Below are 21,963 nucleotides of genomic sequence, written 5' to 3'. Positions count from 1 at the left end.
AAATGATTTTTTGAAACGGATAATAAACAAATCTTCATGTAAATGTGACGAATGCCAAACGGATTTTAAATAAATGGCAGAAAGCCATTAAAAGAGACATAGTGGAGAGTAGGTAATGTATAATTATGAAGACTAACAATGCATCTAAATAGAAGTTTAAAAAAGTTTATCACATTCACCGAGCTACAGGAAGGACAAGATAGAATAGCTTTAGTATTAATTTTGTCATTGCAACCATATTCTGATACAGTTGCCAATACTCGAATCGTGTAGTCTCCTTTTTGTACGGATAGGTGTTGCATGATGGGGATTATAAGTCCTATTGTATAATTTAATATGATGCAAACTTGCATTGAAAAGATTGCATGATCAGCATGATTAAAACACAGGTAAACAATTGTGTTGCTATATTATTGATGTCTGATATATGGTCGCCAGTTGATTGAGGAGCGGGGCGAAAGATATAACAGAGGGAAATCCAAACTGATGTATCGAAAATAAACTGACAACTTCATAGCTAAAAAATTAAAAGAAAAACAGACAAACAATAGTACACATAACACAAAATAGAAATCTAAAGACTAAGCAACACAAACCCCACCAAATACTGGACGTGAACTCAGGTGCTCCGGAAGGGCAAGTAGATCCTGCTCCATATGGGGCACGCATCGTGCTGCTCATGTTAGTTCAAAACACTGAAACAAGTCTAATTCAGTAGGAATGTTGACTTTATTTTGTACTTCATAAATTCATAAACATTTGATCACTAGGTATAATCTAAGTAACACGAGTGTGATTCCTAGTTCAATATACAATCTTCAATCTAATACTGATTTGGCACTTAGCTATTCTTAGTCTCATATACACTATTTTCTCACATATACAATAAAATTATGCAAACAGAAAATCAAAAACATGTTTTCCAAATAATCAAGAGATTAAATCAGACATTTTTTATTATGATTATGTCTGATAGCTTTCTATACCATGAGAATGCTATGAAATGCCCAACTCTGAATCTCAATTTTGAAAAGGGGAGAAGCTATATGCATTTACCATATAAGTAGGTCTATTCATAATACATCAGATAAACATACACTAACATAAAACTAAAGTTCATTTTTTTTTTTAATTCTAATGAAAAAGAGAGAGAACTGACTTCTGTAATTATGACAAATTATTTATCAGAGGCACAGAAATTAACTGCATGGTCATTTGTGTAACAAATGTACACTATATGATATTGTCAAATAGGTTAAGAACTGCACTGTTCTAGACAAAAAATATAGTGATGTTAAGATTTAAACAATGAATATAAAATGTTGTATTCTAGATCAGTGCATTAATTTCCTTAAAATATCAGTCATTAATCACCAGTGCATTTTATAAATAAATGACAGAACCATAGATAACAAATTCATGAAAGTTCTTATGTACATACTGGCCATAAAATTCTTTTGTGACAGGGAATAAATAAACACAAATAATTTAGATCATTTCAAAAATAAAACAAGAATGTGTCCCCAGTACACGAATGCCCCACTCGCACTATCATTTTTCTATGTTCAGTGGACCGTGAAATTGGGGTAAACCCTCTAATTTGGCATTAAAATTTAAAAGATCATATCACAGGGAACATGTATACTAAGTTTGAAGTCGATTGGACTTCAACTTCATCAAAAACTACCTCGACCAAAAACTTTAACCTGAAGCGGGACAGACGGACGAACGAACGAACAGACGGACGGACGAACGAACGGACGCACAGACCAGAAAACATAATGCCCCTCTACTATCGTAGGTGGGGCATAAAAAAGTTATCATGTTAACCTGCCACAATGTTTCTGTTCATTTGGACTAGAAAGTTTCAGGTTCAAATTTCAGTAGAGTACAAGAACCTAATTTATATATTATACTGAGTAGTGAGTTTTTTTAATTCAGTCCTTTTACTTATATCATAATACATGACTCGTTCATAATGAATAAAAAAAAAATGAAGATGTGGTGTGATTGCCAATGAGACAACTCTCCACAAGAGACCAAAATGAAACAGAAATTAACAACTATAGGTCACCTTACAGTGATAAATAAATAAATCTACTCTTCAGATACCGGAAATTTAAAAGAAAAACTCTTAAGCATTAACTCTTTTAAAGCTGCTAACTTTTCTATCTTCAATTTCATCTGATTGCATCAAATGATTATAATTTCATTTATAAGTATAGTTATAAAACATAAATCTGGTGTGAGCTAGGGTCAACTATTGCTCGCACCCGCAAAGTGCAAAGGGATTAATAAAAGTTGCAAAACTTGTTTCCCAATCCACTATAAATAAATATGCTTAAAACTAACTAACTATTGACATTACAGGAGTAAAATTAAAATTATCAGACTTATCTAATTACAGAACCTGATGAGTGAATAAAAATGCCTATTAAATGTAATACAGAAGTGATTGTTTTAAAACCTCGAACTGGTAAAATGTTCAAGCAATATAACATAAGCACCTTCTAATGACTTTAAACTTATTGCACATCATGTATATTTGTGTGAACTATCTTTATATATATACATATTCTGCTGGTATATAACATAAAACTGGAACAAGTTCCAATACCATGGCACTATTAGATAATCACACGAGCAAAAAATCTATAAATGCATAGATATTTCAGTAGTAACATTACAATATACTGAAACGAGTCTAAGTACCATAGAACAATCACATGATCACACAAACCAAAGCACTATCAACTGCATAGTGACTATCAACTGCATAGTGCTTGTCTCTCTAGTCCATTACCATCATCTAATCCATCTTGATGTAGCTCTGTTGTAGCACCATAGGAAGCGGCATCTGATCTAACTGACATTCTTTTCTCTGTAATAAGATATCATACTATTATATAATCTGATAGAACAGCTAACTTATCAGGTATCTTGTCCTGGAATACAAGTTCCTTTATAATCATGTATAATAGAATTAAGTTTAAGATTGAAGAAACATTCTGTAATATTATTTTCATTTGAAGATATATTTCAGTATTTGTTCCAACCAAAAAAAGAGAATAAATAATATGTATCAATAGGAACAAGCAAGCCACCTCCAAGAACATTAAAATGCAAACACACACATAGGAACAGATATAGCATTGTTTATATCAAAATTTCCACAAGATTACAGAGAGGTCATCTATAAAAATATTTTTAATAAATAGAAGAAAATGATAACCTCGTGAAAAACTACTCACGTATCATCAATTTCTTTTGAACCCTAATTCCCTTCACTCCTACAACAACATAAAAGCTTATAGTTCCTATGGCAACAAGAGCTGTTATGGTGATGACACCTGCATTTGTTTTGTAGCTTTTTGTGCAATTCAGCTTTACACCCCAAGCTATACGGGTGTAATTCATCTGAAAAATGTAAACATCATGTTTATGTAATTTAATGTAAAAATTATTCAGCTTGGCAAAATTAGTATGTTTTTTCTTGTTTGTCTAGAAATCTGAGCTGTCATTAATATAAAGCATAATATTTTGGTAAGTTTAATTCATATTTCTGGATTTTCCCGCATAAGCTGGAAATAAAAGGAAGTTATAGATGTGCATGAGATTTTAGTCTCATAAGAACAAAGAAATGAATTTTGTGGAGCTGTGATGTTATTGCTGTTCCTCATCTAAACTGTTGCTGGATAGTCCACCAACATAATGAGGAAAACATCTTATGGTAAGATCAAGGCAGTCCATTCTGGCAAATTAATCTGATTTATTTGATATTCATAGTATATAAACATCATATGTAATTTATTTGAGAGTATACAATTTGTGCATTTATATAAATGTAAGTTGTATTTATTAAGTTCTATGAAAATCATTAAATAGAAAATTTACCAAAATAATTTCTACCGGGAAAAAAAATATATTAAAACTTAAAACATGATGTGCACTGCAAGGTATCAATTCAATATAAGTCATCATGGTCATTTCAGTCTAAATCTTTGTAATTTAAATTTCAAAGTTGATTTATGTTATATCGTTCAGAAAAAAACCACTCTCAAGACTGTTGGCCCTATTTATCGGAAAAGATTTTTTTATGTTCATAAAATATTTCAATGTTACTTTTAAACCTTACCATATCTACTAAATCCATACAGACTTCTTTTTGAGAGGTCTTCATGGCGTCTTTAAACTCTCTGTTCATGTCATCGTATAAATCTGAACATGCATCACAAGCACTAATAGTACTTATATTGTGTATATCATCCTGAAAACAATAAATCAAAATTATTATGATACAATCTTGTAACAGTCATGACCGTTTTCAATTTATTATGAAATAAAATGAACTTTTGTAGGGATTTTTTATCCATGCCATTAAAGGCATGAATGTGAATGTTTCTTCTGTATATATATATAGTTAAATCTTCACTTCAAAAACTAAAGGATGTTGAAATGGGGACAGTCAAGCCAATGTTTTTGGAGTGACACTTGTTAAAAAAAATCATTTATCATATATGCAGCTCCATATAGAGGGGTCCAGTTCTTAATCTGCTTCTAATTTTTACCTTACTATTTTAAATCAAAATGAAATAGGTCATTTGAATTTAATTTAATGAAGCAGATTTTAGATTTTGGAATCATAAAAATTGTATTCTTTGGCTATCCCTCATTAACAAGTGATGAAATCCATCTATTCAGGTATAACATACTTTTTTCTACCTCATGAAATGTTATTCTGTCTCAGTCATGGTAATTGTTTATGAATTTGTTTTTTGCTGAAAACTGTTATTTAATTGTCAGCAGTGAGGAGGATCATAATTTAGAGCCACATTCAAAGTGTTTTTAAAAGCAAAATAATAGCAATTTGGCAGTATTTCATTTAATTTTAAAAGATACAATAAACAAACAAAAAATGATAAATAGATCTATACATATATCATGTATATAGAAGCTGGTAAAAAGCACTTCAAATTATTTGTTTTCAAGTATTTGTGAATTAGATATGCAGTAAGAAAAAAAAAATCAGAAACAATTGACTTTGACAAACTTACCATAAGCAACTCTTTGTCCAAAGATACATTGGAGTGCATTTTGATACATTTAGTCATATTTTTGAATATCACATTGAATGTGTTAGAAATTTTGCTGTACTGAAATTTTACTGTTCCATTTATGTCTTCACTAATACTTCCTGTCTTAAAACATCCTGTGGATTAAGAAATATTGGTTAACAAATTGGCAGATTCAAATCCACCGGAATTCGTTTTGTTATAGTTTATCAAAATTTTCTTCCAAATAAATGTACAAATTTTATATTTTAAAAAAAAAGCCAATATTCCCATTTATAGTGCATCACATTCTTTAACCAATTCTGGTCTGAATTCCAAATAACTAGTCTTAGATTTCCTTTAATAATGTTTAACAAGTTAACATACGAAAATGACAGATTTCATAAATGAAACAAGATACAGACACCCTTTCAAGGCAAATGATATGATTCTCAAACCATCAGAATATTATTGTATGAAAAATGAATGTAAACCTATAGCTATATGGTTGGATAAAACTTGATCATGAAACAGACAAGTACTTCTTTTGAATTTCCTGAAAAAAAATACTGTAAGTTTAGAAAATTTTTGCAAGGTTTTTATTAATGAGGAAAATGTGACTGGGTAGTAATAAGAACTCACATTCTGATATCTAATACATGTATCTGAATGCAGCTTTTCAAAAAATGCAATAATTAGTATCATAGTTTTGTCCATTCTTCTAAAAAGCCAATAATAAAAGCACTCAATAATTTCTGAAGTCTTTAAAACTTCATTTCAAAATTGCAATTACTTGTTAGTTTTCTATATAAAAATAGAAGGATAACATATAATTTTTATAAAAAACAAAAAGTTAGGTAGCAATTATATATGCAATACTTACCATTACAATAAGCTTGGTCCCAAACATTCCTTATATTATTATAAACTTGATCTAAAACCTGTATCCGGTCTGCTTTTAGTAATACATTTCTGCATCCACTCCATTTCTCATCATCCTACAATGAATTCAAAACTTTTAAATAAATATGACTAAAACATTAAGTTTTGAATTTGAACATGTTGAAGACTTTATAACATTTAATTTACCTGGAGTGAATAACTTTCCTTTGATATTAAAATAAAAAAATGCAGACAAAAACAACTTTATTTTCACAGATTTCAAAACCAATTAAAATAGTATTTGTATTTTTATAAACATTTAATAATAGAATCTTTCTAGTTGGAGAATTTTAATAGATTCACCAAGTTCACCATAAACATTTGATAAAGAAGTAAATATCTAATAACCAGCATCAAATTTTCAAAGTGTGGCTTGTTATTAAATGAAGGATATAAACCTAAGCAGTTGTCAAATGCAGTATCATTACCTGAAGAATGTCCTCAAAAGTGGTAATTGCTCTTTTGTATTCCCTAACACAACTTTCACAAAATCTGAATGGTCGAGCTTTCTCCACTGAACATTTTATAAAATCTGCTGAATTTTGTCCAAATTCTTTTAGAAACGCTGTACATATATCATATATTGGAATGTGACCAAAGTCTGTGGAAACGTTGAAGGATTGTAACTGAATTAAATGCTCCTTTGTTTTAGTCAAACGATTTAATATTTCATATTTTAATCGTCCTTTGTGTTTTTGATTGTTCTTGAGAAGGTTTGTTGATTCATTTGCATTAAATATGCTTGAAAATAGAATAAACAATGGTATTTGACACACTAATCTCATCTTAGTAACATAAATTTGAAGCACAGCAGTCAAAACGAAACAGGAAAACGAAAGTAGATTACCACGTGACTATTACGCAGAAAAGGTTTTAGAAAGACACCAAAGAATTTAGTTTTTTATTACCACTATTTGTACAAGTAATTAAAATTATTTAATCAAAAATTCCCAATAATACAAGTTTAAAGGGTTTGAAATATTTTTTTGTAAAGCTTCCCCGGTTATTTAGTGCGAAGCTTCAAGATGTCAGCGTCCTTGAAAATGTTGCAGATTTGTAGAAGTTGTTTGAAATGCAGGAGTTCTGCAAACTCTCTGACAAATGGGTTAGAATTTTTGTTTTAACAATCGGAACATTTGATGTTTCAATCCTTTCAGTGATTAGATTATTTTAAAATCACTATGGCAAAGAAAAAATCAAACATTTCGACACTGGCTTTTGTGAAATTTGTAAATTGTATCTGTGAGTGTAAATAATGTATGTTATTCAATGCAGGATCCTATCGCGGATATATGCGCACTGATTTCGTGGTCTTGTGGTTAAAGCCCATGGCTGCAGTGCTGAAGGTCCATAGATCGATTCTGACTAGTCCAAATAATTATGACAACTGCCCTGGTATGGCTATTTTTTTCTGGGATGCCTTCCTTTGACTAGTCCAAATAATTATGACGTCTTTAAAGGCTAATATGAGGCAGGCATTACCTGTGAATGGGGACGAAGTTTGTTTAAATAAAATTTTTTGTAACTTAAATATTTGTTAAATAAAAAGAAACGGAAATACTGTAACGTTTCCAATTTGGGTTCTGTTGTTAGGGATTTTAATTGTGACGTTATTTAAGTTATGGCGTCATGTTCAATGTAAACAAAGAAACGCAATGCATCAGGTAACGTTTATTTATATTAAAGACAAAGAATGATTAAAAATTAAATATTGGTATTGTGTTCCTTTAGTTCCTATATTTTACTAGACTAATCAAAGTCTCACGACAACAAGAACAGAAAAAGGAAGAAGAGTTATGTGTTCTGCGCAGATCCGGAAATTAAAAAACGTGACCAAAAAAAAATTGAAGATTTTTAGTTCATTAGTACAATGAAAAATTCGGGAAATTTTCCCGATTTTTTTTTTTTTTTTTTTTTTTATTGAATTTTCTACTGTAATAGGGGACTTCGTCCCCATAATATGAGGCAGGCATTACCTGTGAAATGGGGACGAAGTCTGTATGGTTTTTTTTTAAAATCAAACATGTTAAAAAGAGAAACAGAAATACCGTAACGTTGCGGATTATGGTTCTGTTGTTAGGAATTTAGTTGTGACGTTATGATATCATTTTCAATGTAAACAAAGAAACACTGTCATTAGGTAACGTCTTTTTTATAACTGAACTTTTATTGAGTTCCTTTCTTAGACTGATATATATACATTTTATTCAAAGTCTCATGCAAACAAGACCGCAAACAGAAGTAGATTTCTGCGTAGATCTGGAAATTCAAAAACACGACATTCCAGATCTGACATTTTTTTTAACGATTTTGAGTTGATTAATACAATAAAAAAATTCGGGAAATTTTCCTGATTTGTTTTTTTTTTTTTTTTTTTATTGAATTTTCTACTGTAATAGGGGACTTCGTCCCCATATTATCCTACAGTAGTCTAAAATCGGTCATATTGTTGATTCTTTCGGTATTTGTGTTTGTACTTATCACATGGGAAAACTACGCATTGACGTCACTACGCTAATACCAGCCCTTATAATTAGTGCAGAATACGTTTTTTTTCTACTCTTCTAAATAAAAAACCATTTCTAAAGATATGTTTTCATTGTTATTCAAAAGTATTGTACAAAAACATTATTTTTCTAATGGCCATTTCAAACCTGACTTCCTAATGCCTAAAATAATTTAGAACTTCACAAAATCCCACTTCCAGCCTCTGTGTACATTCCATTCAGCGTAATCAATCTTAGTGGCACTCAAATAAGATCGAGCAAATTGTATATTTATGAATTTCAAAATGACAAGCACCTTACGTCTTACGAGATTTTCCCGCAAAAAAACCATCCAAATATGAAAGGAAAACTATATGAAAAAAACAATGTTCATGCCATAATTTCTTTTCAGGAATATAGAGTAGGTTAATAAAAAAACGATTTACTTTCATTTTTCTTAGAATTTTTTTTGATTCAATATAAAAAGTTCAATATTCTTACCATCATGTCCATAGGTAAATATTCATACAAAATTCTATTGATGTCGAATGTCATGGCTAAAATTGAGGTTTCCCGTTGAATAAACTCCCAAATTATTGCAAACTATTTCAAAGCAATATCACTCAAACAAATAATATAATTGCCTTAGACTGAAAAAATCCCCTAATTGACAATAGAGCAATTTCATTGGGTAAAACGATTCAAGGCATCACATGGTTTTGACGCCATGGGAATTTGAATGTAAACAGACAGGGTCAGCAGCTTTAGTATGGAACAACATCGTACACTGAGTGACAAAGAAACAATGATGAGTAACCTAGCTTGACAATACAGGGTAACAAAAAATCAAAGCTAATTCACAGAAAAAATAAGAAAAAATGTCCATAAGTGAACAACTTACCAACATAGCTGGATATTTTTTTTCTTAAGGCGTCAAAGAAAAAAAATATAATAGCCTTTCAAGACGTCATTATTATTGTGACTATCCTTTGACCAGAAAAAAAGAAAATACCCTTGCAAGACGTCATAATTATTTGGACTAGATTCTGACTTGTGGCGCTTGAAATGTCATAATTAGGGATTGCTCTGATGTCCAAGTTCCAACCGCCAAGGGCTGGCTCTTTTGCAAGACATGCAAGTGCTGTGGGACGTCAGAGCCTGTCCAATATTAAAATGTTCATAATTGTTGATCCAAAATGGATGTCACAATTCTTTGCTTCTGTCAAGTTCTTTAAGGTCAACAAGGCTTCAATACTGAAGAAAACATGTTATTGTGCATGCGTGATTGACAAAAATTTATACAAATTCATAAAAATATTTTATAACAATTGAAGTGTTTGTATATATACATGTACAGATTGTTATACTACAATGTATATTTCAATTTATGGCATGAAATCTACAAAAGCACACATTTTAACTCCATCAGAATTTAAGTTTTATGTAAATAACCTCTTCATTATAGTAAATTTCTATTTCTTTATTTATCCTCCAATGTAAGTAATTTTAAAATATTTACTGTTTCAGGTTTAAAATAACGTTTCCTACCAGAAGTATATTTAGTACAACAAATTTACTTAGTAGAAAAAAACCAAATGATCCTCACCAAGGAGAAAGGTATGTTATACTTATTATTTGATTGATTTCTTGTATAACTTGTTGAAGTAGCAAAAGAGAGGTGATAGATCCCAAAAGGGAAATTAAAACTCACAAGTTGAAAATAAACTAACAATGAAATGAAAAAATAAGAAAAAACCTGAAAGACAAACAACAATGAACAATATACTAAATAACATGATATATTAAACTGATCAATACAAAACCCACCAAAAAAAACATGTAAAATCTCAGGTTATCCTGAAGGATAAGCAGATTCTGTTCCACTTTTGGCACCCTTCATGTAACTACAAACTTGCAGTAAAATTTTTAGTTATAAAGACAAACTTTTAAATACTATTCTTTGAAAAAAATGTTGAGTTTTGTCTTGAATATTGCTGAATATTTCTTTACACAAGTGTAACTTGTATGTCATGTATTACTGTTTATATTCTATAAGGGAACTACAGGCCCATGACTTGAGACAGTTATATAAAGAATGTGGCCGGGTTTTCAAGTATGCTATATTGCATTGACAAATGTCAGCTGCAAAAATTTCCTTTGGAAAATAATTGTGTTCTATGCTTATAAATAAACCCTTATCTAAACTAAAAATGAAATAAGGAAGTACATTGTATTACATTTTAGTATAATTTATGATAAGAAGTCTGCCAGAAACAAAGGCTTGTGTATCATGATTGTATAAACAAAATATTTTTTATTATAAAGTGAAGATGATCCTTTGGACAAAACATTACAGTCTGCTGCTGAAGACTTGTCTAACAAGATATCTGGTGAAAAGGGAAGACACGTAGCTACAGATTTAATACAAAAACTCAAAATGATGAAAATGACAAAACCTGAGAGGGAAGATACAAATGGACAACAAAATTTAGGGTAAATAGACAACACAATTACTATCATTGTAATGTATCTTATTTAATTAATGTTTTAAGGATAATTTGATTTTCTTAATTACAGTTTTCAGTGCTTAGTTTCTAAATAGTTGTGAAGGAAATCAAACTTTAAGCATTCATGACACTTTTTATCTCTGAAGAACAGTGTTGGAAATTATTAAAATAATATAATCATTTCTGACTCTTGCTTGTTTTAAAAAAAATTGCTATTCAAAGAAAATTAAAAATTATTTTATATACATTAATATTAAGACCAATATCAGAAATTGTGCATTGCAATTATTGCTATAAACGTCAGTATATTTATTGTTTGTCCTGTTTGTTTCAGTTCCATTTTAAGCAAAATGACAACAGATCAAGTCAAACACAGAGGAGGTATTATAATCTTGAACCTTTATGTTGAGCATTTGTGTACACTTCATTTAACTTAATGATATAAATTAGTTTGTTTATGACCCACCTAGGGGCATTATGTTTTTTGGTCTGCATCGGTTTGTTTGTCTGTCCCTTTGTTTGTCCATCATTCTGTCCATTTGCCCGTCTGTCCCGCTTCAGGTTAAAGTTTTTGGTCAGGGTAGTTTATTATGAAGTTAAAGTCCAATAAACTTGGAACTAAGTACATAATATGTTCCCTCTGATATTATCTTTTTAATTTTAATGCCAAATTAGAGTTTTTATCCCAATTTCATGCAGGGTTGGCAAAAACCCGGGTTTTATGAGTATTGCCCAGCCCAGTGGGAAATACTGGGAAAACCCGGGTTTTACTGGGTTTTACTGGGCAATACTGGGTAATATAGAATACTGGTCTGAATTTTAAAGAGAAATCAGTGATCAAACTCAAATGTAATACATTTAAGATACATGTATTTGATAAACACATTTTGATTTATAAATAAGTTTTCTTGTTTGAGAGTCTGATAATACAAGTGTATGCATTTGAGAAAGTCTAATTCTAGCAAGTAAGAGACAAGTGTACATGTAGACACGCATTAGACAAATATTGATGGAAAAGGCCTTTCTACATAATTCTTCTAAAAGTCTTTTAAATCGCCCATCTGTCTAGATCATGTAGATTGGTCAAACTGTTAACATATATATAAATCACAAGATTTTTTTTTTCAAATGTATATAACTAACAAGAAGAATTAAAAATAACATGTAAGTAAAATTACTTTTGCATACTTTATTAGATATATGTACAAATTTACATCACTAATTAATAAGTAATTATTCAGATTAGGACACAGATATGTTTATATAACAATATTCAGCTTTCATTTCTATAATTGTTAATGGCATGACCATGCAGGGTTTTTATTTAAGTAGTGTAGAATAGAATGAAACTGAATTTTCAATCTTCTAGAAATTACTCTCAATGGTTATCTGTATAAAATGTATATATTTAGAAATAATACTATGAAACTTCAATAAGTCTATATCATTTTGTGTTGAAAAAACCTTATTGGCTTAAAAAATTATATTGCCCAGTATTACCCGTTTCTGGGAGTATTGCCCAGCCCGAGAAAACCCGGGAATTCCCACCAGGTTTTCCTGTGCGGGTAATACTTTGCCAACCCTGATTTCATGGTCCACTGAACTTAGAATATGATAGTGCAAGTGGGGCATCCGTGTACTATGGGCACATTAATATTCTTATTTATATTATCAACCTCATGCATTTGATAAAGATAATTTGCTCAAAGATTTCGTACATGTGAGGTTTTTATTGATTTAAATATCAGTGACTTCAATTTGTATGTATCAAACTTTAGTTAAAGTTATTGACTTGAGTTACACAAGCCATGGCAAAACATAGATATATTTATTTTAGAAGGCAGATCCAAGCGTAGAGGACAAAGAGATGATAAAAGAGATAACAGAAAAGAAGTACAGGCTTTGAGGTAGTTATGTGGTTTATAACCAAGATTCTAGAAAATGTAAAAATTTTTAAGTCTGATAGATGAGGGCCACTTCCAATATACAAGCTGATAGGACATACCAATGGAATAGGTCACTATTTCAAGCTTAAAAATTTGTGAATAGGTTGTGAAAACTATCAGAAATATATGATAAGGTCAATAAAGTTCCCATTATTTCTTAGTGATAGTTTTTCATCTTTTTGGTGTCACAGGCCGTATTTTTATCAACCAATTTTCCCTCTTTTGTCACTTTGGCACTTTACTCTTACATAAAACACCACATAAAATCCAAACAATATGGAAAAAGGTTACATTTTAACCTATGCAATATATGATAAGGTATACATTTTTATGCCATACCTACGATAGTAGAGGGGCATTATGTTTTCTGGTCTGTGCCTCTGTTCATCCGTCAGTCCGTCCGTTCGTCTGTGCCTCCGTTCGTCTGTCCGCTTCAGGTTAAAGTTTTTGGTCAAGGTAGTTTTTGAAGAAGTTGAAGTCCAATCAACTTGAAACTTAGTACACTTGTTCCCCATGATATGATCTTTCTAATTTTAATGCCAAATTATAGTTTTGACCCCAATTTCATGGTCCACTGAACATAGAAAATGATAGTGCGAAGTTCAGGTTAAAGTTTTTGGTCAAGGTAGTTTTTGATGAAGTTAAAGTTACATCATTTTGAAACTTAGTACACATGTTCCCTATGATATGATCTTTCTAATTTTAATTCCAAATTAAAGTTTTGACCCCAATTTCACGGTCCACTAAACATAGAAAATGATAGTGCAAGTGGGGCATTCGTGTACTATTGACACATTCTTGTTAAAATCTAAATTGTTTGAAAAGGGGGGTGTAACAGAACCCCAGCAATACCCCTATCAATTAAATATTGAAGTGCCCCCTTATTTTGTAATTACAATAAATGCAAACAATTATTTATGTTTCCTTGAAAATTTTATTTCTTAGCTTAATACGAGAATCAGTCAAAGTTTATAAAAGATATTTAAAGGGAGTGACAGGGAGCATTTGAGGAATGATCTGAATCACATTTTGATTAAGTTTTTTTTGTTTATTTTCAGTGGTATGTTTGATGATATGTCAGCAGTTAGATATCAAGATTCAGAAAATTATGGTAAGTACAAAAGCTTATTACAGTAAATTATATTTTATTTTATCATATTTTGTATCTGACAATTAAAAAAATGACTGAGTTTTGTAAGTAGTCTTACTTAAATTTGCCCTCTGTAGATCAGGAATTAATTTAGGTTTATTTGCAGCTTGAGGAGTTGTATGAATATTGTAAAAGATATGTGTTGTTGTCTGTAAGGCAATTATTTTCTCCCGCGTTTCCTGCACATGATTTAAAAAAATCTAAGAAAGTAAAAATATTCATATGATGTTTTTGGTGCTTGTTTATCAGAGTGTGATTTTTTCCTCAGATTATCATGCCATGAAAAAGCCAAACCCCCAGGGAGTTGAAAGGAAATATCCTGATAGAAAATCCTCTGATCAGCGTGGACCTAGGAAATGGACCAGACAACCAGGGTAAATGATTTATTAGGACTTAACTGTTTTGAAAATTATTTTATAAATCAAGTTTTGAATATTATTTTATTTATCCATGTTTTTGAGAATATACATGATAGATCTAGAAATTTTCAACCTTTTTTTTTCTTTAAACTTTAAATATGTATGATCATGACATCTGAAGAGTTGCAGTTTTGTCTTTTAACATATTCTTATATTATTTTATGATATATTGTCTTTTTTTACATTTACCATGTTTGTACCAGTAAATTTTCAATTTTTTAATTTCACATTTTACATATTCATTACCAAATCAAACAGCAAAATTAAAGATTAAGATCAGAAACAGTTAACATGGACAGGCTACAATAACAACTCAATTGTGTGCGAAAGTGTTCTTTCAAGTTAGACACATATATTTCATGATTACTGAAATCAATGACAATTATACTTTGTAACCATCAGCCCATCTTTGTGATTTAAACTTTCAAACATATATGTAATTCCATAATCGTTTTGCACTAAGGACTTTCCTGTTAAAACAAGTGTAAGTAAACTAGGATTATTGAGTCAAAGATAAAAACACATTCAGACTGAAGAAATTAGAAAATTAAGTCCAGATCGACCTGTCAGACAGATATCAATTTATTTTAAATTTCTGAGTTTGAATCATATTCAAAACATGAATGGCAGCTTCTGTTAAATTGATGGCAGTCACAAATGGATGCATCTTTGTTCACAATAGTTCAAATATAGCCTATATATAGCACCTATAAATTGACCTTTAACTTGTATGGCAAACTGTTCTTTTAGCAATTGATTGGCCAAGATCAAATTAGTTTCTTCACATCATCTTGCATATAAGAAGACAAAAAAATACCTACAAAATTTTAATATCAAAATGTATATATTATATTTTTTAGAGCAGATAGAGATTTCAAACTTTTTGAGGGAGACAGATTGGGCATATTTTCTCCAGAAGACATTAAGACTGAAGTAAAAAAAGAAAAAGGTTTGTTTGTCTTATGTTTTGATGTTAAACTCATGAGGTCATTTTTATGCCCCACCTACGATAGTAGAGGGGCATTATGTTTTCTGGTCTGTGTGTCCGTCCGTCTGTCTGTTCGTTTGTCCGTCTGTTCGTTCGTCCGTCTGTCCCGCTTCAGGTTAAAGTTTTTGGTCAAGGTAGTTTTTGATGATGTTGAAGTCCAATCAACTTGAAACTTAGTACACATGTTCCTTATAATATGATCTTTCTAATTTGAAAGCCAAATTAAACTTTTGACCCCAATTTCACGGTCCACTGAACATAGAAAATGAAAGTGCATGTTTCAGGTTAAAGTTTTTGGTCAAGGTAGTTTTTGATGAAGTTGAAGTCCAATCAACTTGAAACTTAGTACACATGTCCCCTATGATATTATCTTTCTATTTTAATGCCTAATTATATTTTTATGCCCCACCTACGATAGTAGAGGGGCATTATGTTTTCTGGTCTGTGCGTTCGTTCGTCCGTCCGTTCATTCGTCCGTCCGTTCATTTGTTCGTCCGTCTGTCCCGCTTCAGGTTAAAGTTTTTGGTCAAGGTAGTTTTTGATGAAGTTGAAGTCCAATCGACTTCAAACTTAGTATACATGTTCCCTATGATATGATCTTTTTAATTTTAATGCCAAATTGGAGGGTTTACCCCAATTTCACGGTCCACTGAACATAGAAAATGATAGTGCGAGTGGGGCATTTGTGTACTGGGGACACATTCTTGTTTATCCAATTTCACGGTCCATTGAACATGGTAAATGATAGTGCGAGTGGGGCATTCTTGTACTTTGGACACATTCCTGGTTATTAACTTTTCAGTTATTTTCCCAAAATAATTCCTTTCATAACTTAATATACATAGCATAGTATAATTATACTGACAGATTGGAATGTGCATTGTTTAATTATAAATCAAATGTAAGTTGTACAAAATTTCTTAATTTTAATTTACCGTAGTTTCACTTTCATTGTTGACCTTCTTTTTCCATAAATAACCAGTACATGTACAATGCATGCATTGTCAATCTCTAGCTAGGGGTTAAATTGAAGTTCACATTAATACGGATTTAAAGAAGACGACTCATCACTTGCAAGAACTAATTATCAATGTTTCTTAGCGTAATTTGACAAAATTGAACCTTTTTGGCTGTAAAAAATGAATTGTTATTTCACTTTTTCACTTTCATCATTGATTGAACAAAAAAAATCAAACTTTAGATTTTTTATATATGTCGTAGCTAGTCCCCCCTTTAATGCTGTAAATAAATATGTTAAAAGTGGCAATGTTTTGTTCTAATTTTATGAAGATGTTATTTGCTGGATTTTTATACCTCAGCTGCTAGGTGAAGGGGGCAATAAGTGTTACCCTTGACCCTCTATTCTTCCTTCTGTTTATCCCAAAAGTATTTTCACATATCATTATCAACTTTTAGCAGGTGTTTTCTGCAGACACATTCTTCTTTTAGATAAAAATTGCTATAGAAAAAGAATTCATATTCAGACTTAATTTTTTTATTATTGTAAATAGGAAATCTTACATGAAATGAAAAAAAACATTGCATATAATATTTAACCTTGTATTTCTGTAGAAACATTATGGGATGTATTGGAGAAAGAAGAGCTTACAAAGTTACAAACTGCAGCACCTAAAAATGGTTTTGAAGAGATGATTGTTTGGACAAAGCAAGGGAAATTGTGGCATTTCCCTATTGATAATGAACAAGGTGGGTTAATGTCTTAGAGGCTGTACATTGGTTGTACCTTTCCTATCTAAAGAGATTATTTGGAATAAGCACTTTACTGGGAAGTGGGTAACTGTAACAATTGTTACAAATGCATTATTCCATTAAGATGATATATTCAACAGTGTTTTGTTCCAGGATGATACTTTTACTGACCTTATGTTTGACCTTTGTGACATCATGGCATGTGCAAATCACCTTTGGTCTATGGAATGTAATGTTTTTGATTAACATATTATTTTTGTTGAGCCTGCGACTTTTGTCGCAGAAAGCTTGACATAGGGATAGTGATCTGGCAGCGGCTACGGCAGTGTTAGCTAACTTCTTAAAAGCTTTATATTTTAGAAGGTGTGAGACCTGGATGTTTCATACTTTGTATATGGATGCCTCATGTTGTGAAGTTTCAGTCAGTCACTTGTCCAATGTCATTGACCTCATTTTCATTGTTCAGTGACTACTTAAAAGGTTAAGATTTTTTGTAATGTTAAATTCTCTCTTATTATAAGTAATAGGATAACTATATTTGGTATGTGCTTACCTTGCAAGGTCCTCGTGCCCATCATATAGTTTTCACTTGACCTCAACCTCATTTCATGGATCAGTGAGCAAGGTTAAGCTTTGGTGGTCAAGTCCATTTCTCAGATACTATTAGTGATAGGTCTACTATATTTGGTGTATGAAATGATTGTAAGGTGTACATGTCTAGCTGGCAGGTGTCATCTGACCTTGACCTTATTTTCATGGTTCTGTGGTTATAGTTAAGTTTTTGTGTTTTGGTCTGTTTTTCTTATACTGTATGCAATAGGTCTACTATATTTGGTGTATGAAATGATTGTAAGGTGTACATGTCTAGGTGGCATGTGTCATCTGACTTTGACCTCATTTTCATGGTTCAGTGGTCAAAGTTAAGTTTTTGAGTTTTTGGTCTTTTTTCTAATACTAAATGCAATAGGTCAACTATATTTGGTGTATGGAAATATTTTATGATCTATATGTCAGTTGTGCAGGTTTTATTTGACCTTGACCTCATTTTCATGGTTCATTGCACAGTGTTAGGTTTTGTGTTTTGGTCTGTTTTTCATAAACTATAAGCAATAGGTCAACTATATTTGTTGTATGGAAGAATTGTTAGCTGTACATGCTTGCCTGGCATGGTTTTCTGACCTTGACCTCATTTTAATGGTTCATTGGTAAATGTTAAGTTTTCTTGGTCAATGTTAAGTTTATGTGACATTTATAATAAAGCTTTATATTTAGGACTATCAACATAATATCAATGATTAGTAAAGATGCGAGAAATTTCAGTGTGTGCACTCTTGTTTGGTATATTTAGAATAATTTTTGTGTCATATTTCACTGATTTTATATTTGTTTACCAAAAAATATAATATTTTCTTTGTAAAGAAGGGGTATAAATGATGAAGCATTGATATTTGGCATCCATGAAATAATGGAAATCAAATTTGATATTGATCAAATAATACACTTAAAAAATGATTTTCGTATATATTGTTGATTATTGGATGATGTTTGGATTGTGTAGTCTGTTTCATTATTCACAGAGCCACTTCTAATTCAAATTTCTATTTGAAAATACAAATTAGTAGATGTGAAATAATTGCAAATGGGATAAATCTCCACCAGAGTACAACCTTCAACAATTAGCTAAACCCATATTGTGTCTATAACAAGTTATAAAAGGCTTAAATGACAAATAGAAATCAATTTAAACAGGAAAATGAACATCCTGATTTATTTAAGGAATGACTGTAATTTTTTTTCTGTCTATTAGAAATACCATAAAAATGTGGTACACACTGAATAACGAGCGTAGCAGGTTATTTAACAGTGTGGACCACATTTTTTATGTTATTTCGAATAGACAGAAAAAATATTAGTCATTTCTTATAATTTAATTCTAAATTCAATTTTAAACTGTAGAAAACCATGAAAAAACGTTGATGATGTCACAATCACATGACTAAATTATGTCTGGGCTGATAACAAAATAACGTCAGCCAATCAGAAGACGTGTTACATCTAAAATTAAATTATAAACAAATAAACAAAACAAAAAACAAAACAATGACAACAACAACAACAACAACCACTCAATAATGGGCCTCTGACTTGTGACAGTTTCATAAAGAATGTGACAATGACTAAAAAATGTATATCAATCAGTACACATCCAATAGATTTAGTTTAAAGACATCGTTAACATAAAGGATCATGAATGAACATCAGTCGTTGCTCATCAACTTTGCTTGTAATTATAGTACGATAATATATATTCAATTTCTTACAGGTTGGGAATTAGAACAGAAAACCGGATTCCATGAACATATCTTTCTAGAACATTTAACAGAGGACTTTCCCAAGAAAGGTCCATTAAGACAATTTATGAATCATGTTGTTGTAGCATTGTCCAAGAATGCCTTTATAACTGCTGAGCAAAAGAGGGAGCATATTCAGTGGTTCAGGGAATATTTTATTGAGAATCAAGATATTTTACAGGAATCACTTGGAGAAAATGGATTGATTAGAAATGAAACACTATCTCAATTAGAAGCTTAATTTGTATTATTATAAAAGATAAATATATTGATTTAAATAATTATTGTTTATTGTTTTATATTGACACTGAAAGCTGGCCATACATCTATATATGATTGTTTGTATAAACATATTTATTTCATAAATCAGAAGAAAAAAAACTTTTCTGTTGATACAATGCAAGTCATTCTTAAAGCATATTAAAACTTATAATTTGGTTGGTTTGCAGGTAGAATATATACCATACTTTTAGAAATTAATGCCATTTTTTACTAATAAGAACAATATGATGAGGTTCAGATTGCAATATTTTTTATCAAATTATTCTAATACATATTTGAATAAATCTGGGACAATATCCCTAATGGACCTTGAAATGAGGAACTCAAAAGACATGTGTAAACAAGAATGTGTCAATAGTACACAAATGCCCCACTCGCACTATCATTTTCTATGTTCAGTGGACCGTGAAATTGGGGTCAAAACTTTAATTTGGAATTGAAATTAGAAAGATCATATCATAGGGAACATGTGTACTAAGTTTCAAGTTGATGTAACTTTAACTTCATCAAAAACTACCTTGACCAAAAACTTTAACCTGAACTTCGCACTATCATTTTCTATGTTCAGTGGACCATGAAATTGGGGTCAAAACTATAATTTGGCATTAAATTAGAAAGATCATATCATGGGGAACTAGTGTACTAAGTTTCAAGTTGATTGGACTTCAACTTCTTCAAAAACTACCTTGACCAAAAACTTTAACCTGAAGCAGACGGACGAACGGAGGCACAGACCAGAAAACATAATGCCGCTCTACTATCGTAGGTGGGGCATAAAAACAAATCTCTGTGTAGTGATATCTGACACATTTCTATGATAAACAAGTGACTGAGCTTAACCATCTGTGTTAATTTAGAAAGTAGGGGAACACAGAATAAATGTGTAAAAACCATGGAGCTATTAAATGTGTTCAAAGTATTAATTTTTCGAAGAACCTTATTGTGTTAAAAATGGGATTTTTTAGCACGAGGAGCCACATCACAAAAGGATACTCAGGGGTTTGCTAATTTACTGAAACAGTAATCTCACTTCGTAGCCTGAAAATTTAACCACATACGTGAAAATGTCTCAGCTTGAAGATGATCATTAGAATGAAGAAATGCACACAACCTGTACTTTGACACGTTTAATAACAAATAACTATATTAGTTTATACATATTCACTACAAAAACACATGAAACATAACATTAAAAAAAGACTATGGGTTTGGCTCAACTTGAAGGAGGTACAGAGATATATAGTTGTTAATTCCTTTGTCACTTTGTTTCTTGTTGAGAGTTGTCTCATTGGCAATATACCACATCTTCTTATTTGTATGTTTATCTGACAGTAAGAGACCAATTCCTTTTTTGTTGTGCATGTCTAACTCTAAGAATCTATCAAATATTCATCAAAGATACTAAGCTTTATTTTGGTATTCCAAACGTGTTTTGTCTACTCCAGAGTCAGTCCAGACATATATTGCACTTTATAAACTACACCAAAATGTTCTCTTTGCATTTTTTTATACGACCGCAAAATTTGAAAAAATTTTCGTCGTATATTGCTATCACGTTGGCGTCGTCGTCGTCGTCGTCCGGCGTCCGAATACTTTATTTTTCGCACTCTAACTTTAGTAAAAGTGAATGGAAATCTATGAAATTTTAACACAAGGTTTATGACCACAAAAGGAAGGTTGGTATTGATTTTGGGAGTTTTGGTCCCAACATTTTAGGAATTAGGGGCCAAAAAGGGCCCAAATAAGCATTTTCTTGGTTTTCGCACTATAACTTTAGTTTAAGTTAATAGAAATCAATGAAATTTAAACACAATGTTAATGACTACAAAAGGAAGGTTGGTATTGATTTTGGGAGTTTAGGTCCCAACAGTTTAGGAATTAGGGGCCAAAAAGAGACCCAAATAAGCATTATTCTTGGTTTTCGCACCATAACGTTAGTATAAGTAATTAGAAATCTATGAAATTTAAACACAAGGTTTATGACCATAAAAGGAAGGTTGGTATTGATTTTGGGAGTTTTGGTCCCAACAAAATAAGGGGCCCAAAGGGTCCAAAATTAAACTTTGTTTGATTTCATCAAAATTGAATAATTGGGGTTCTTTGATATGCCGAATCTAACTGTCATGACTGT

At 31.1% G+C, this 21,963-nt stretch overlaps 2 protein-coding genes across 2 annotated transcripts; one reads left to right on the top strand and one right to left on the bottom strand.

Moving 5' to 3' along the window:
* Positions 1 to 2,651: 2,651 nt before the first annotated feature.
* LOC139490628 (osteopetrosis-associated transmembrane protein 1-like) lies at positions 2,652 to 6,831 on the bottom strand. Its single transcript, XM_071277523.1, has 6 exons — positions 6,422 to 6,831; positions 5,935 to 6,049; positions 5,055 to 5,209; positions 4,136 to 4,267; positions 3,252 to 3,417; positions 2,652 to 2,881 (listed from the first exon to the last, which is right to left on the bottom strand). Exons 1-6 carry the CDS (start codon positions 6,776 to 6,778, stop codon positions 2,769 to 2,771), a joined length of 1,038 nt encoding a protein of 345 aa, XP_071133624.1. The 5' UTR covers positions 6,779 to 6,831; the 3' UTR covers positions 2,652 to 2,768.
* Positions 6,832 to 6,996: 165 nt separating this feature from the next.
* Positions 6,997 to 19,831, top strand: LOC139490627 (small ribosomal subunit protein mS31-like). The gene is made up of 10 exons (XM_071277522.1): positions 6,997 to 7,098; positions 10,007 to 10,096; positions 10,805 to 10,972; positions 11,321 to 11,367; positions 12,824 to 12,893; positions 13,991 to 14,043; positions 14,351 to 14,456; positions 15,362 to 15,450; positions 17,062 to 17,196; positions 19,523 to 19,831. The coding sequence occupies exons 1-10, from the start codon at positions 7,019 to 7,021 to the stop codon at positions 19,789 to 19,791; spliced, it is 1,107 nt and encodes a 368-aa protein (XP_071133623.1). The 5' UTR covers positions 6,997 to 7,018; the 3' UTR covers positions 19,792 to 19,831.
* Positions 19,832 to 21,963: the final 2,132 nt, after the last annotated feature.

The sequence above is a fragment of the Mytilus edulis genome, chromosome 10, assembly GCF_963676685.1.
Source record: "Mytilus edulis chromosome 10, xbMytEdul2.2, whole genome shotgun sequence".
Taxonomy (NCBI): domain Eukaryota; kingdom Metazoa; phylum Mollusca; class Bivalvia; order Mytilida; family Mytilidae; genus Mytilus; species Mytilus edulis.
This window is presented reverse-complemented; position numbering and strand designations above follow the sequence as displayed.

Excerpts from the sequence above, each read along its gene's own strand:
- LOC139490628 (XM_071277523.1), bottom strand. The coding sequence starts at position 6,778 with ATGAGATTAGTGTGTCAAATACCATTGTTTATTCTATTTTCAAGCATA. Across the intron at positions 6,050-6,421 it reads CTTTTGAGGACATTCTTCAG|GATGATGAGAAATGGAGTGG; the intron begins GTAATGATACTG and ends AATTCATTGTAG. Across the intron at positions 4,268-5,054 it reads TGGACAAAGAGTTGCTTATG|GATGATATACACAATATAAG; the intron begins GTAAGTTTGTCA and ends TATTGTTTTCAG.
- LOC139490627 (XM_071277522.1), top strand. The coding sequence starts at position 7,019 with ATGTCAGCGTCCTTGAAAATGTTGCAGATTTGTAGAAGTTGTTTGAAA. Across the intron at positions 7,099-10,006 it reads GCAAACTCTCTGACAAATGG|GTTTAAAATAACGTTTCCTA; the intron begins GTTAGAATTTTT and ends TTACTGTTTCAG. Across the intron at positions 15,451-17,061 it reads TGAAGTAAAAAAAGAAAAAG|AAACATTATGGGATGTATTG; the intron begins GTTTGTTTGTCT and ends GTATTTCTGTAG.